General features: G+C 41.4%; 1 protein-coding gene across 1 annotated transcript in view; it reads right to left on the bottom strand.

Moving 5' to 3' along the window:
• The window catches only part of RPH3A (rabphilin 3A), a 116,821-nt gene that overhangs the window by 55,094 nt on the left and 45,430 nt on the right, over positions 1-16,297 (bottom strand). Inside the window, exons 5-9 of the mRNA XM_044685431.1 lie at positions 11,772-11,901; positions 11,222-11,308; positions 5,802-5,970; positions 5,271-5,303; positions 3,115-3,285 (exon numbers count right to left, since the gene is read on the bottom strand). Of these exons, the coding sequence (XP_044541366.1) occupies positions 3,115-3,285; positions 5,271-5,303; positions 5,802-5,970; positions 11,222-11,308; positions 11,772-11,901 (590 nt within the window). The remainder of the gene's footprint in view (positions 1-3,114; positions 3,286-5,270; positions 5,304-5,801; positions 5,971-11,221; positions 11,309-11,771; positions 11,902-16,297) is intronic.

Raw genomic sequence — 16,297 nt, 5'->3', positions numbered from 1 at the left:
TTCCAAACTAGAAAAGAGCTCGGTGGCTCATCATCACAGGAACAGAGACTGACAGTGGAAAGGGACCCATGAGGGCATCTAATCCAATGCTCCCTTTTTGTAGAGGGGGAAGCTGAAGTTCAAGGGTAGCTAGGTAGCTCAGGGAATAGTGCCAGGTTTGGAGACAGGAATACTCCTCTTCCTGAGTTCAGATCTGGCCTCACACACTTATTAGCTGTGTGACCCTGGGCAAGTCATTTACCTTCATTTGCCTCAGTTTCCTCATCTATAAAATGAATAGGAGGACACAGTAAAACACTCCAGTGTCTTGGCCATTAAAAGCCCAAATGGGGTCACAAAAACCAGATGTGACTGAAACAACTGAAAGAAAATTGCCCCTGTGCTTGTTATAGGGCAGAAGGACCCTGCCTTGTTGTCCTAAAAAAACAAAAAACACCACCCCCTTGAAGCTAAGTCTTATAGAGAGAAAGGAGGGAGGGGATGGAGAGGAGGAAAGTGAGATTAAACAGGAGCAACACTGGCCGGATCTGTCGCTAAGAAGGCATAGGAGCTGATGTGATAAGCAGCAAAGGCAGGATTTCAGGTGCCGGGGGAAAGACTAGAAGACTTGAGGAGTGATACAGAGCCTTGGTCTTCAGCTTCACTTTGATGCTAACACAGCCTCACGTAGAAAGAAAAGCTAAGCCGCCATCCGGCCGGGACAAGAGGATTATGTGATTGGTATTGCCGGCAGCCTCCTATTAAACATTCCACGCATAGCTGAGGAATTTAAGACAGCTGGGATGCTTGCCAGTGGAGGGGAGCTGAGGCCAGACAAAACTGCCAGCTCAGCATCCTTCAAAGTGGGGGGCCTGCGCCATCCATCCTTCATTCCCAATTCCTCTCCAGTAGGGACATGGCTCACTCCACACTCACCACTGACAATAGCCCAGCACTGCATCCTCGAATTGCTAGCGTGGAATGGACCCTCAAGGCTATCTGGGAAAGAGAAAAGACCTCAGAGTCCAAGACTCCCCTCTATGACATCCTAGCATCAAATCATTAGGTTGGAATGGACCCGCAAGGCTATCTGGGAAAGAGAAAAGACCTCAGAGACCAAGAATCTCCTCTATGACATTCTAGCATCACAACATCAAATCATGAGGTTGGAATGGACCCTCAAGGCTATCTGGGATAGAGAAAAGACCTCAGAGACCAAGAATCTCCTCTATGACATTCTAGCACCACAACATCAAATCATGAGGTTGGAATGGACCCTCAAGGCTATCTGGGATAGAGAAAAGACCTCAGACTCCCCTCTATGTCATCCTAGCATCAAATCATTAGGTTAGAATGGACCCTCAAGGCTATCTGGGAAAGAGAAAAGACCCCAGAGTCTAAGACTCCCCTCTATGTCATCCTAGCATCAAATCATTAGGTTGGGATGGACCCTCAAGGTTATCTGGGAAAGAGAAAAGACCTCAGAGACCAAGAATCTCCTCTATGACATTCTAGCACCACAACATCAAATCATGAGATTGGAATGGACCCTCAAGGCTATCTGGGATAGAGAAAAGACCCCAGAGTCCAAGACTCCCCTCTATGTCATCCTAGCATCAAATCATGAGGTTGGAATGGACCCTCAAGGCTATCTGGGAAAGAGAAAAGACCTCAGAGTCCAAGATTCCCCTACATGACATCCTAGCATCAAATCATTAGGTTGGAATGGACCCTCAAGGCTATCTGGGATAGAGAAAAGACCCCAGACTCCCCTCTATGTCATCCTAGCATCAAATCATTAGGTTAGAATGGACCCTCAAGGCTATCTGGGAAAGAGAAAAGACCTCAGAGTCTAAGACTCCCCTCTATGTCATCCTAGCATCAAATCATTAGGTTGGGATGGACCCTCAAGGTTATCTGGGAAAGAGAAAAGACCTCAGAGACCAAGAATCTCCTCTATGACATTCTAGCACCACAACATCAAATCATGAGATTGGAATGGACCCTCAAGGCTATCTGGGATAGAGAAAAGACCNTTCTCATACATTTATTTGTTATACTTTATGATCTTAAATTCATTTATTATTATAAATTTATTTGTTACAAATTTACAATCTTAAATTTATTTATTGCTATAATTTTATGATCTTACTTTTATTTTAAAGTTCTCATAAATTTATTTGCTATACCTTTATGATCTTAAATTCACTTATTATAAATTTACTTGTTATACATTTATATTAAATTTATTTATTATTCTAAATTTCTCATAAATTTATTTGTTACAAATTTACGATCTTAAATTTATTTGTTGTTGTAACTTTATGATCTTACATTTATTTTAAATTTCTCATACATTTATTTGTTATACCTTTATAATCTTAAATTCATTTATTATTATAAATTTATTTGTTACAAATTTACAATCTTAAATTTATTTATTGCTGTAATTTTATGATCTTACTTTTATTTTAAATTTCTCATAAATTTATTTGCTATACCTTTATGATCTTAAATTCACTTATTATAAATTTACTTGTTATACATTTATATTAAATTTATTTATTATTCTAAATTTCTCATAAATTTATTTGTTACAAATTTACGATCTTAAATTTATTCATTGTTATAATTTTATGATCTTACATCTATTTTAAATTTCTCATACATTTATTTGTTATACTTTATGATCTTAAATTCATTTATTATTATAAATTTATTTGTTAAAAATTTATGATATTAAATTTATTTATTCTGGATTTCTCATACATTTATTTGTTATAAATGTATGATCTTAAAATTTATTTATTAACATAAACTTATTTGTTATACATTTATGGTCTTGGCTTTATTTATATTATACATCCTAGCTAGCATGTCACGGCACTGGGTGACTCAGTAGATACAAGTTCCAATCCTGCCTCAGACACTCCTTAGCCGTGACCAGAGGCAAGTCAGCCTCCTCTTTAAGAAGCTCCACTCAGTGGCCGGCCAGGTCCCTTCCAGCCTGGCTATGTGGTTGTCTGATTCCTTTCTTCCTCCCTCCTCTCACCGTCATCCCATCCATTCGTGGCTTTCCCCTCCTTTCAGCTCCTTCCACATTCGGTGCCTTGTTGGCCTCCTCCAAGCCCTCACCTGCCGGACTCCGGCTGGCATCGGCACCGGCGGCCCCGCCTGGGCCGTAGTCCCGGCCTTCGGAGTCCCGGCCCGTGTAGTCGGTTCCACCGGAGCTCATGCGGGCCTCGGAGGCCCTGCGTGTTGGGGGGCCGTAACTGCCCCTGCCAGAAGCAGCTGCAGGCTCAGGACCTGAAAGGCAAAGGGGGAGGCAGTGAGGTCATGGGGAAGAAGAGGGGGACGGAGGATGGACGAGGCAAAGGGTCTCTACTTTCTTCTGCCTCGCTCCTTCCTGGGCCAGATGCCACGCAGCTGCCTTGGGACATTCCCAAAGAGGCAAGTCTGACCCAGCAATAGCCCTTTTCAAGAAACTTCAGCCCGGTGCAGTGAGATAGTTCAGGGGATGGAGAGCCCAGCCCAGAGATGGGAGATCCTGGGTTCAAATCTAGCCTCAGACCCTTCCTAGCAGGGTGACCCTGGGCAAGTCACTTGACCCCCACTGCCTAGAGTTGTTACTAGGACAGAAAGTAAGAGTTAAAAAAATAAAATAAAGTAATCGAACTCTAAGGGCACTTCCTGGTAGCAATTGGTCATTAGGTAAGTTGAACTGATGAAAAAGAGCAGCACATGAGAGAAGGCTGTACAGAAGACATGGGGAATTCAAAGGATGGACAAAAAGGATAACCTGCATTTCAATAGGATTTTTGAGTCTATAAAGTACTTTGAGATGGTGCTTTGGACCTGTGACTTCACCAATACATAGAGATTCCATTGAGGAGGGTCTCTCCTCCATCAGAGATTAGGGGGAAAGAAGAGGAAGAAGAGAAAAGAATAAACATTTATATGGCACCTACTATCTACCAAGCACTATACTAAGCTTTTGAATAAATATTGTCTCATCTGATCTTCACAAGCCTATGATGTTGGTGCTATTATTTTTATTCAATCATGTCAGACTCTTTGTGACTCCATTTTGGAGATCCTGGAGTGGTCTGTCATTTCCTTCTCCAACTCATTTTACAGATGAAGAAACTGAGGCAAATAGGATGAAGGGACTTGCCCAGGGTCACACAATTGCTAAGTAAGTGTATGAGACCAAATTTGAACTCAGGAAGAGGAGTCTTCCTGATCAGATCTGAAGATTTATCCACTGCCCTACCTCACTGCCCAGGTGTTATTATTGCCCCTATTTTATATTTAAGGAAACTGAGTCAAAAAGAGGTTAAGTGACATGCCTACGGTCACACAGCTAAGAAATGTTTGAGACTGGATTTAAACTCAGGAAAATGAGTCTTTCTGATTTCAAGTCCAATATTTTCTACATTTCTGATTTCAGGTCCAATATTCTCTACATTTACACCTAGGTGCCCAGGTGTAAACTGAGTCAAAAAGTGGTTAAATGACATGCCTAAGGTCACATGGCTAGGAAGAGTCTAAGCCCAAATTTGAACTCAAGAAGATGAGACTTCCTGACTCTAGGTCCAGTGCTCTATCTACTGAACCACCTAGCTGCCCAGGTACTATTAGTATGTTCATTCCATATTTGAGGAAACTGAGTCAAACAGAGATTAAGTAACTTGCTTATGGTTGTGCAGCTAGTAAATGTCTGAAGTCAGATTTGATCTTGGGTCTTCCTAACTCTGGAACCAAGCTCCTATCTACTGCCCCATCTTCTCTACCGCTTAGAGTCTAAAAGAGTTGCCTAGAACACTGCTGAGAGCAAATAAGTGACTTGTCAGAGGTCTTATAGCCAATCAGCATGCGTCAAATGTAGAACTAGTTTCTTGAACCCAAGGTCAGAACTAGTTTCTTGAACCTGCTCCCTCTCCAAGCAAGGCCTTAGCTCATCAAGAGCTTATTGTATCTGCAAAAGGGAAACATCAGCCAAAGCAAGCCCAAGGTGGAGCCACCCAACATGTAAAGGATGTGATGGGGAGGCTCTTGTTCTTCACTCACTCTGTGTGAAGGAAGGGAAGCAAGGAGAGGCAAGAATCCTCTATAGACTCAAGGCTGAAGGGAAGGATAGGAAAGAAGTGAAGGAGGCGGACTTTGGGGTGTTGGGAAACCAAAAGCCAAGGATTATTAGGATGTAACAGCATAGCCAGGAGCTCACAGTGAGCTGAGCATGGAGTAAGAGGGTAGGACTACATGCATGGGGGCAGGCCCCATTCCCTTACCATGTTCACCAGGGAGGCCAGCCTCTCCTGGGCCTAAGAAATATAAAGAGATAAGCAATATTGGCAATGAAAATTCTTCCCTTGAATCTTCTCTGGTTTCACAATTCTGTGACCTGGAAAGTCCTCCCTATCCCTTCCCAACTCTATTCATTAAAGTTCCATCCATCTTTCAAGGCTCAGTTCAAATGTCACCTCCACCATGATGACTTCCTCAAGCACTCCTCCTCCCCAAAGAGACCTCTCCCTCCTCTGCTATCTTAGCACTATTCGATCCTCTTATGCCCTGTTTAGAGCCTCTAGTTCCCCAACTATGAAACAGGTACTAGTCATTTGGCATGGTAAGCATAGAAAAGGGACTAGATAAGGCTGTGATTGAAAGCCAGAAATGCTGACTCCCAGGCCAGTGCTCAAACTGCCACCATATTTGTTCAGATAGGGAGAAACCTGAACTGTGGATTGTGGTCTGAGCTTCTAGTCCCATAATGGAGCAACTTGACCCAACTTGGAAGATGATTGTCTCACTAATCTTACCTCTGCTCGGTGCTCGGGGATGAGTCTTGGGCTCCAGGTGGGTGGGTGGCTCTGATGAGCTGGGCTCACTGGGTGGCTGCTGAGGCTTGGATTTCTTCACTGGCATGGGCTGAGGGAGCACTTGTTTGGGGAAACCCTTGAAGAACCATGCTCCAGAACGCTTCCATACCTGAAGGAAGAAAGGCAAGTGGTGTAGAAGGTGATGACTCAGCTCAACCTACAAACAGAACTCTGGGCTTTTTTCAAACAGAAATACCTATGTGTGTGTATATATATATATACATATATGTGTGTATATACACGTAAACACATATATATGTATTCACATATGGAATGAACTGCTTGATAAGAAGTTGGTATCTGAAAATAAGATTCGGACTTCCAGACCACAGTATAAAACACAGGGACAACAGATTCCTGGCCAGAGATGAAGCACACCCAACAAATGGTGGTAAGAATATATTTGCTGGGTGTTTTGCAAATCTAATCAGAAGAGCTAAAAAGATAGGAAATTGCTTATATCTATCCTGCCCCTACCCAAGGTAGATACTATAGATAGTAGCTATAATGAAGAAAGACAAAATCCAAGAAAGGAGCTAGAAGTGAAATCCATGACCTGAAATGTTTATATACAAATTCCCTGAGTTTAGAGAAGTAAGAAGAATTTGAGGTTCTAACACAAGGAGATAAATCTGACTTCATAATCATTGGTGCAACTTGGTGGGATGAGATTCATTAGTGATGGCTCTGGACGGATGTACCTTATGAAAAAATGTTGGGTATCTATGTGTGTGTGAATATACATTCATATAACTTCTCTCTCTGTCCATCCATCTATCTATCTACTTATCTACCATTTCATCTCTCTATCTTTCTATCTTTCTATCTATCTATCTATCTATCTATCTATCTATCTATCTATCTGTCTGTCTGTCTGTCTGTGTCTGTCTGTCTGTCTATCCATCTATCCATCCATCTATCTATTTATCTACCATCTCATCTATCTTTCTATCTATCTATCTATCTGTCTATGTCTGTCTGTCTATCCATCTATCTATTTATCTACCATCTCATCTCTCTATCTATCTCTCTATCTCTCTATCTATCTATCTGTCTGTCTGTCTGTCTGTCTTTCCATCCATCCATCTATCTATCTATCTATCTATCTATCTATCTATCTATCTATCTATCTCTCTATCTGTCTGTCTGTCTTTCCATCCATCCATCCATCTATCTATCTATCTATCTATCTATCTATCTATCTATCTATCTATCTATCTATCTGGTAGTGAAGTATTATATATCAAGATGGTGTATTCAAGTGATAAAATTCAGGAATGAGAGTAAGAAAGAATGAGGAAGAATATTTGGATAAAAGTCATTGGGGAGGAGGGTTGCTAGGAGGCTCAGTGGATTGAGAGCCAGGCCCAGAGATGAAAGGTTCTTGGTTCAAATTTGGCCTCAGACATTTCCTAGCTGTGTCCCTGGTCAAGTCACTTAGTCCCATTTGCCTAACCCTTACCAATCTTCTGCTTTGGAACCAATACTTGTCTGGATTCTAAGAAGATTAGGGTTTTTAAAACATCGATAGAGGAGAAATAGAAGTGATTTTTGTAATTGAGAAAGAAGAAATCAATGAGGAGTAAGAAGCCTGGAAAAAAAGCAGAATAGAGTAGTGATGGGGGTCTTCAATTATCTGAAATACCATTAAAATAATAATGATGATGATGCTAGCTAACACTTAGTGCTTACTATGTGTCAGGATCCAAAAAGATCTTGGAAGCTAAATGAATCTGATAAGATGAAATTTAGTAAAGACAAATGTAAATCAGCTTCATAAGGACAAGATAAAAGAGACATGGTTGGTCAACAGCTGTGCAAAAAACCCTACCTGGAGGGTGTAGTGGATTGCAAGCTCAGTAGGGACCAATAGTGTGATACGACAGTCAAAACTTTTAAGGGGATCTTGGGTTATATTAACAGGGTCAGAGTTTCTAAGCACAGGGATGTGATCATCTCATTTCATTCTGCCCTCATCAGACCTCATCTAGAGTTCTATGTTCAATTTTGGGAGCCATGGCTTAGGAAGGGCGCAGATACGCTGGCAAGTGTGTCCAGAGTTGGGCAATCAGGATGGTGAGGAACCTTGATTCCATGTCACATGAGGACTAGTTAAGAAAATGAGGAGAAGAAAGGGGGCAGCTAGGTAGGTTAATGGATAAAGCCAGTCCAAGAGACAGGATGTCCTGGGTTCAAATCTGGCCTCTGGCAGGACTTAGCCATTGCTTCGCCTTTTCCAGTTTTCTGCCTTAGAAGCAATAGGAAGTACTGATTCTAAGACAGAAGGTAAGGATTTTTAAAACACCAGAGGTTTTTAGCCTGGAGAAGAAAAGACTCAGGGGAGACATGAGAGCTGTCTCCAAGTATTTGAAAGAATGTTATGTGGAACAAGAATTAGACTTATTCTTCGTGACTACAAAGGGCAGAATCAGGAGCAGTGGGTGGAAGTTGTATTTGAAGTCAGGAAAAAGTTCTTAACAATGAGAGCTGTCCCAAAATAGATGGGTTGCCTGGAAAGGTGGTAGGTTTTACCTTCTTGGAGGACTTCCACAAAAATACCATGACCTCTTATCCAGTGTCTTATAGCAGGAATTCCTTTCAGGTATAATCGGGTCTAAATGGAGCTGAAGTCAGCTTCCAATTCAGAGATATGTGACTCTGTGATTCTTCTAAAGGAGAGGTTTCTCATAGTCAGCTCATAGAATGTGGGCTCCTATCTGCTCTTCTGGACTCCACGATCTCCCCCTTTAAAATCCCTGGTCTTCCGGGTGGCCCAAGGCATAGGAGAAACAGATCCTCTCCTGGCTCTGGGCCATGTGTGACTTAGTTACCCATCAGAGGAAGGGGAATGGAGGGTGGAGGAGAATCACAGAATTGCAGAGGTGGTAGAGACCTCAGTAGCTGGCTAGTCCAACCCTACATGAAGGGATTCTCCTCTAGAGCAGACCTGACAAGTAGTAGCTCTTTGTCAGTCAGACTTAGAAGATCTCCAAGAAGGAAGAAGTCTCCAAGTGGAGACTTGAGATCATAGTTGGTTTATTACAGGGAATTCCTTTTGTCACCACTGAGGCACACTTTTCAGGGTCCTAGCACACAGGGACAGGGAGGACCAGGGAGGTCAGCTCCAGTGAGGAGAAGAAAAAAGGACCATTGTCTGCCTCTTCCCTCTTTTTTCCTACTTTCCTCTGCTGACAGTGCCTGATACATATGGACTTTTGATAATGGTTGTTGATTGATTGATTGAATTGTTTTGAAATGGCTCAATAAAAAGCTATGGTTTCAGAGCTCAGAAAGGAAGAGAGCTGGAGTGAGAGAGACCCAGACAGAGGGAGAGAAGGAGGAAAGTAGAGAATGGGGGGAAAACAGATAAGGAGAGAAAGAGGAGGAGGTCCCATGAGAGAGAGGAATAAAGAGAGAACCAGAGACAGAAATAGAGAGAGGCAGACACAGACAGACAAGAGGAAAGGGGAGAAGAGGGGAGGAGAAAGGAGAGCAGAGTGGAAGGGAAGAAGCCAAGCAGAGCAAAGCTAATCCCCTTTCTGCCCCTCAAGTACTAAAAAAAATCTAATTTGTCACTAGGGGTGGAAGGGTGGGGTCTTTTCTTCTCCAGACTAAATATGTAAAGTAAGTTGCATCAATTAAACTTCTAAGACATGGAATCAGCATCCTTTACTATCCAAGTTGTCCTCTTCTGGATACTCTCAGTTTGTCAATGTCCTCCCTAAAATGTCTAATTAACAACAATAAGCATTTATTTAGCACCCACTGTATGCCAGGCACTGAGCTAAATAATGGGGACAAAAGAAGAGACAAAATAGTCCTGTAATATTTAAAATTATGAGGCTGATTGTAGATTAATAACTTTATTAAATCAAAAGTAGTAGTAGTAGTAGTAGTAGTAGTAGTAGTAGTAGTAGTAGTAGTAGTAGTAGTAGTAGTAGTAGTAGTAGTAGTAGTAGTAGTAAAGAGAGGAACAAGTAGGAGAGAGGTAGAGAGGTACTTAACCTTTCTAATCTATAGCCAATATTATGGGCCCCTAGCTACAACCCAGCAAGGGTCCACTCTGCTTGTCCCCGTGCATCCTTGCGCACGCTAAAGACCCCAATTTCCTCTTTCTCTCAACTTATAAATTTTTTTCTCTGCCCACTAACGCTCACATGCCACATCTCAGGAACCAACTATAGTTTCTTAATTTGCCTGGGCTGCCCAGGGGGCAGTGCCTGTGCATTGTTTCCTGTCTCACTGGTTCTTAACATCCAGTGGCCCATTCATTTATCTCCACTCACTCACTGGTATTTGGCCTCCAGATTACATCACCTGAGCAATACAGGGAAAAAAAGAAATTTAGTTTAGATAGTCCTTGCTCTCAAGGAGCTCATTTTATTTTTTTATCTTTTCCTGTGTGAATGCATTTATTTATTTAGTATTTTTTAAAAATTTTGAATATTTTCCCCTAGTTACATGTTTCATGTTCTTTCCTTCTCCCCCCAAAATCTCCCTTAACCACCCCCCCCCCAGAGCCAACCACAATTCCATTAGGTTTTACATGTATCATTGATTAAGACCTAATTCCATATTATTGATAGTTGGACTAGAGTGATTGTTTAGAGTCTACATCCCCAATAATATCCCCATCAGTCCGTGTGTTCAAGCAGTTGTTTTTCTTCTGTGTTTCTACTCCTTAAGGAGCTCATTTTAATGGAGAAGATGTTGGGCAAAATGTGATGCCCAGAATTAAGGACAATACAGTGATCCCTCACCTATCACGGGAGTTACGTTCCAGAGACCCCTGTGATAGATGAAAATCTGCAAAGTAGCGGGAGAGCAAAGAGATAGTCACTGAGCCAATCAGCACCCAACAGTGCTGTGGTTGATCGCCTTTGTGCAATCGGCAGTGGCATACTGCATTTCCATTAAGAACAGCATCTGCAAAATCCCACAATATAGCAAAAACTCCATGATACAGAATTAGATATCTATTTTTTTAATCTATTTTTTTAAACCCATGACACAGTGAAGCCACAATAAATGAACCTCGATACAATGAGGGACAACTTTACTGTAGATGTGGGAATTGTGTGTGTGTGTGTATGTTTTGTACACATATTTATTTTTATTATTGTACTATATTAATTACTATAATATGGGTTGGCTGGCTGGTATCCAGCCTGAGTATCACCATCTTCTTATTGATACCTCTAGTCACTAAGACCCAGGTGGATTCAGGACTTTGATGGAAACCCAGACAATGGAGATGAACTCTTCCTTTCCTTCTTTTCCTTGTCCCTGCTCAGGAATTGGGGAACTGACTGGGGAGGAATGGGAGCCCAGAGAAACTGGAGTCAAAGAAGACTACTTACCTCTCTTTGCTCACTGCAAATCTTGCAAAGCCAGATGGAATGCGGACGACTGTTTGAGGTCTCCACTCCACACTTGGTGCAGACATTCTGGGGGCAAGACCAGACAGAGGCTGAGTTAGATTTGTAAGACTCAGAGATTAGAGTTTGGGGCAGACAGGGTAAAGGGGAGAAGAAAGGAAAAGGAATGCATATGGCGCCTCTCCCTCATTCAAGTCCTGATTGATACAAAGAGCTAATGGAATGGGCACTTGGACTCGAATCAAAGGACCTGGGTTTGAATCTTAGCTCTGCTGCTATATGACCTTAGTCAAACTGTTTACTCTCTCTGGATCTTGGTTTCATCATCTATAAAAGGTAGGAGTTGTGGTCCTATCCACCATTAATCTCATAACCCTATAATTTTTTCCCCACCTCAGACTTGCCTCAGATGGAAAGATTCCAGGTGAAATCATCACTCCCAAGACTCATTTTGTCCTATTGCTTATCCTTGGGTCAGCCAGACCTAGGAGCTCAGCAGAGAGGGATGAGGGAAACAGGAGGAAAGAGTTACCTTCTTGCAGTCCTCACACACCACACAGGAGGAGCCCAGAATTCCCAGTTGTTCTCCACACAGGATACAGCGGTTTACTCCATCTCCAGCCACATTCTTTCTCATGTTCTCTAAGCGATCCACCAGGCGCCTGAAAGGGGGAGAGAATGGGACACATATGTTTAAGGGTTCATAGGGACCAAAAGGTATGCATACCAAGTGAGGCTATAACTAGGATGGAGCCAAGAGGGGTTTGCCTCAAGGCCACAACAGGGTGGGGATTGGGAGGACAGAAAGGTAATAATTACCTTTGGTGGTTTTCTAGCCTGCTATCCTCACATCTGGTGGTCCTCTGCTGGTCCTATGCTGTGTATCACTGATGCTGGCATTCCTACATTCCCATTCCTTTCCTTTGTTGCTTAGTTCTTTTCAGTCACATCCAACTCTTCCTGACCCCATTTGTGATTTTCTTGGCAAAGATATTGGAGTATGTTTGCTATTTCCTTCTCCAGCTCATTTTATGGATGAGGAAACGGAGGCAAGCTAGTTAAGGGACCTGCCCAGGGTCACATAGTTACTATGTGTCTGAGACCAGATTTGAACTCAGGAAGATGAGTCTTCTTGACTCCAGACTTGGCACTCTATCCACTGCACCACCTAGTTGCCCATATCCTTTTCTGCTCCCTTATCCTTATCCCTTCATCTCTTTCCAGGAAGTTGGAGGTGGCCAGTGGTCCCACAGGTGGACCTAGATATTCCAGGAGATAAGCTATTCTCTCTCCTAACAAAATTACACTCTTGGGACAGATCAGTCAATGTAAGCTTTTGTGATTTAAAATTAATTTACCTTGACATTATAATTCTTAGTTCTAGCTCTGACACAACAGAGAGAGAGAGAGAGAGAGAGAGAGAGAGAGAGAGAGAGAGAGAGAGAGAGAATGAGAATGAGAATATCTTACCTATTTGTTTTTTAAACCCTTACCTTCTGTTTTAGAATCAACACTAAGAAGTGTCTGAGGCTAGATTTGAAACCCAGGACCTCTCATCTCTAGACCTGACTCTCGATCTACTAAGCCACCTAGAAGCTATCCTTACCTAGTGTGCTTGCTTGCTTTATTACTGTCAGTGTTCTCTCTACTATTATATGGATCACAAACCTCCAGAAAGTTAGCAAACACCCTCTGAAAGTTGCCAAGGTTCAAAATGCATTACCCAGTAGTAAGCCTTTCTGAACTTAGAAAGGCTGGTTCTTGGACAACATAGATTCTTTCATATATATATATATATACATATATATATTTAATTTTTAAGTTTTTTCCCATGGTTTTATGATTCATGTTTTCTCCCTTCCCCCTCCTGGAGTTGACAAGCAATTCCACTGGGTTATATAATTTCCCATTTCCATATTATTCATTTTTGTAAAAGAGTAATCCTTTAACACCAAAACCCCAAATCCTATACCCATATAAACAAGTGATAAATCATATGTTTTCTTCTGGATTTCTACTCCCACAGTTCTTTCTCTGGATGTGGATAGCATTCTTTCTCATAAGTCCCTCAGAATCATCCTGTTTCATTACATTGTGATTAATAGCAGTCTGTTACATTTGATCGTCCCACAATGTTATAGTTTCTGTATATAATGTTCTCCTGGTTCTGCTTATTTCACTATGCATCAGTTCATGACAATCTTTCCAGTTCTTATAGAAATCCATTGATTCATAATTTCTTATAGCACAATAATATTCCCATCACCATTATATACCACAATTTGTTCAGTTTTTCCCCAATCAAGGGATATTCCCCTCAGTTTCCAATTTTTTGCCACCACAAAGATCATGACTATAAATATTTTTGTACAAACAGGTCCTTGCCCAGGTTTTTAAAATCTCTTTGGAATATAAATCCAGTAGTGGTAATGCTGGATCAGAGGATGTACATTCTTTTAAAGCCCTTTGGGCAGACAACATTGATTCCTTTACTTAGCTTATACTTAAATCTTTTTGAAATTGGAGTAGCTTTTGAGAACATAGAGTCTCCTCTATGCTACGATGAAATACGAGACTAGGACCTTAGTTGAGGTCCTAATTTCAGCCATTGGTAAACTACCATTAAACTAAAATTATGCACTTTCTGTTTAACTATCATCCCAATGCTGGCAACTTACAAGTTTATAGGTAATATATATATATATATATATATATATAAAAATATATATATATATATGGACCTATAAGTGACCTTGGAGGTCACCTTATCCAACTCTCTCATTTTACAGATGAGGAAACAGAGGCTCAGAGAAGTTAGGCAACTTGCCTAAAAGTTATACAGAAGAGCTAGGAGTTAAGCCCAGATCTGCTCTTTCTATTTACAATGCTGAGATCCAGTCCCACATCTCCAACACAATGTCCTCTTGTCTGTTATAGCAAACTATGCCGCCATCAATCCTACTTCTTATCGTTGATCTCTCCCTGTCTACTGGCTGTTTCTTTAATGTCCACCAATATATCCATGGCTCCTCCATTCTCAAAAAACTCTCTCTGGAGGAATCCATCTTCATTACTTTGTCAGCCCATATCTCTTCTCCTTTTTGTGGCTAAACTCCTTGAGAAGGCCATTTACAAATAGGTGCCCCAACTTATTTCCTTCTCACTCTCTCTTCTGAAATCTCTTAAGTTTGGCTTCTTGCCTTATCATTCAACCAGCATTACTCTCTCCAAAGTTACCAGTGAATTCTTCCTTGCCACACCTAATGTGGTTTTTCCCCCACAAACCTTACTCTTCTGGATGTCTCTGCAGTCTTTGACATTGTTTAACACCCTCTTTTGTTGGATATTCTCTCCTCACTGAGTTTTTGTGATGCTACTTTTTTCCTAGTTCTCATCATCATCACTGCTCAGTCTCCTTTGCTGGTTCTTGATCCATGACATGTTCAATAGCCATAGGGGTTCCCCAGGACTCTGTGTCATTTGGAATTATCTACCTTCCTCTTCCTCCCTTCACTTTCACCCCACAACTCTGTTCTTGGACCTCTTCTCTTCTCCTTCTATACTATCTTTCTTGGTGGTCTTATCAGCTCCCACAATTTCAATTCCCTCCAAAGTCCCATATAATTCTCTCTATATATTACCCAATGTTCTCATTAAATACATATATAGACTTATAAATTGTTAGCATAAAGATGATAGTTATATAGATATTGCCCAGATCTATATATCTAATATGTCCAAAATAGAACTCATTATCTTTACCCCTAAATTCTCCCTTCTCCCAAACTTTCCAGTTACTTTCTTTTTTAACCCTTACCTTTCTTCTTAGAATTAATACTGTGTATTGGTTCCACAGTGGAAGGGTCTAGGTAATGAGGGTTAGGTGACTTGCCCAGGATCACACAGTTAAAAAGAGTCTGAGACCAGATTTGAGCCCAACCTCCTATCTCTGGGCCTGGCTCTCAATCCACTGAATCACCTAGCTACTTGTGCCCCAATTACTTTCTATGGCACAAGAATCTTCCCATTCACCCAAGCTCTCAATTTCAGGATCATCCTTGCCTCATGCTCACTCCTCATATCCAATTTATTACCAAATCTTGTTGCTTCTACTTTGACAACTTCTCTCTTGCCTGCCTCCTTCTCTCCTCTGACACTGCTACCACCCTAGATCAGGTCCTCAACACCTCACACCTGGAGGGATCTGCCTGCCTCCAGTCTCTTCCACTTCAATCCTTCCTCTATTCAGCCATTAACATAACTTTCCTAAACTGCATATTTGAACATGCCATCTCCTTGCTTGAGAAGCTTGAGTGGCTCCTTGTTAGCTCCAGGAGCAGATAAAAATCCTCTGTTTGGCATTTCTTGCCTGGCCTTCTCCTACTTTTCCAGCCTTCTTAGACTTTACTCCTTTCCAGACTATGATCTAGCAATACGAAGCTCCTTACAGTTCCTTAAGCCTGATACTCAAGTCCATCAATCAGGGAATAGCGAGACCAATTGTGGTAGATGACTGTGATGGAATACTGCTGTGCCATACAAAACAATGAGCAGATTAATTTTTTAAACCTTGGAAAGAACTACAAGAGATAATGAAGAGTGAAACAAGTAGAACCAAGAGAATATTATATACAGCCAAAGAGTTAATATTTAAAGAACAACTTGTGAATGTTCACCTCCAGAGAATGAACTGAAAAATGGAAACATGAAAGATATAATCTATCAGTTGACTGATCTATCGATCCATCCATCCATCCATCTATCTATCTGTTTATCTAAAATATGTTTGCCAAATGATACCTTTTCTCATGGGGGGGGGTGCGAGAGGGGCTGAAATACCTAGAAATAAATTCTGTTAACTAAAAAATTAGAAAGAAACGTGTGAAAAAAACCACAATGGGACACTCCATCTCCTGTGTCCAATGCCTTTTTTTCCAATGCCTTTTCACTGTCTGTTCCCCATACCTGGAATACTCTCCCTCCTCTTTCTTAGATTCCTTCTAGACTGAATTCAAATCCTACCTTTCTGCTTACTCTCTTCTTAAGTCCCTACAGGCT

This window comes from Gracilinanus agilis, chromosome 1, assembly GCF_016433145.1.
Source record: "Gracilinanus agilis isolate LMUSP501 chromosome 1, AgileGrace, whole genome shotgun sequence".
Taxonomy (NCBI): domain Eukaryota; kingdom Metazoa; phylum Chordata; class Mammalia; order Didelphimorphia; family Didelphidae; genus Gracilinanus; species Gracilinanus agilis.
The sequence above is the reverse complement of the archived record's forward strand: the minus strand, read 5'-3'. Positions and strand labels throughout refer to the sequence as shown.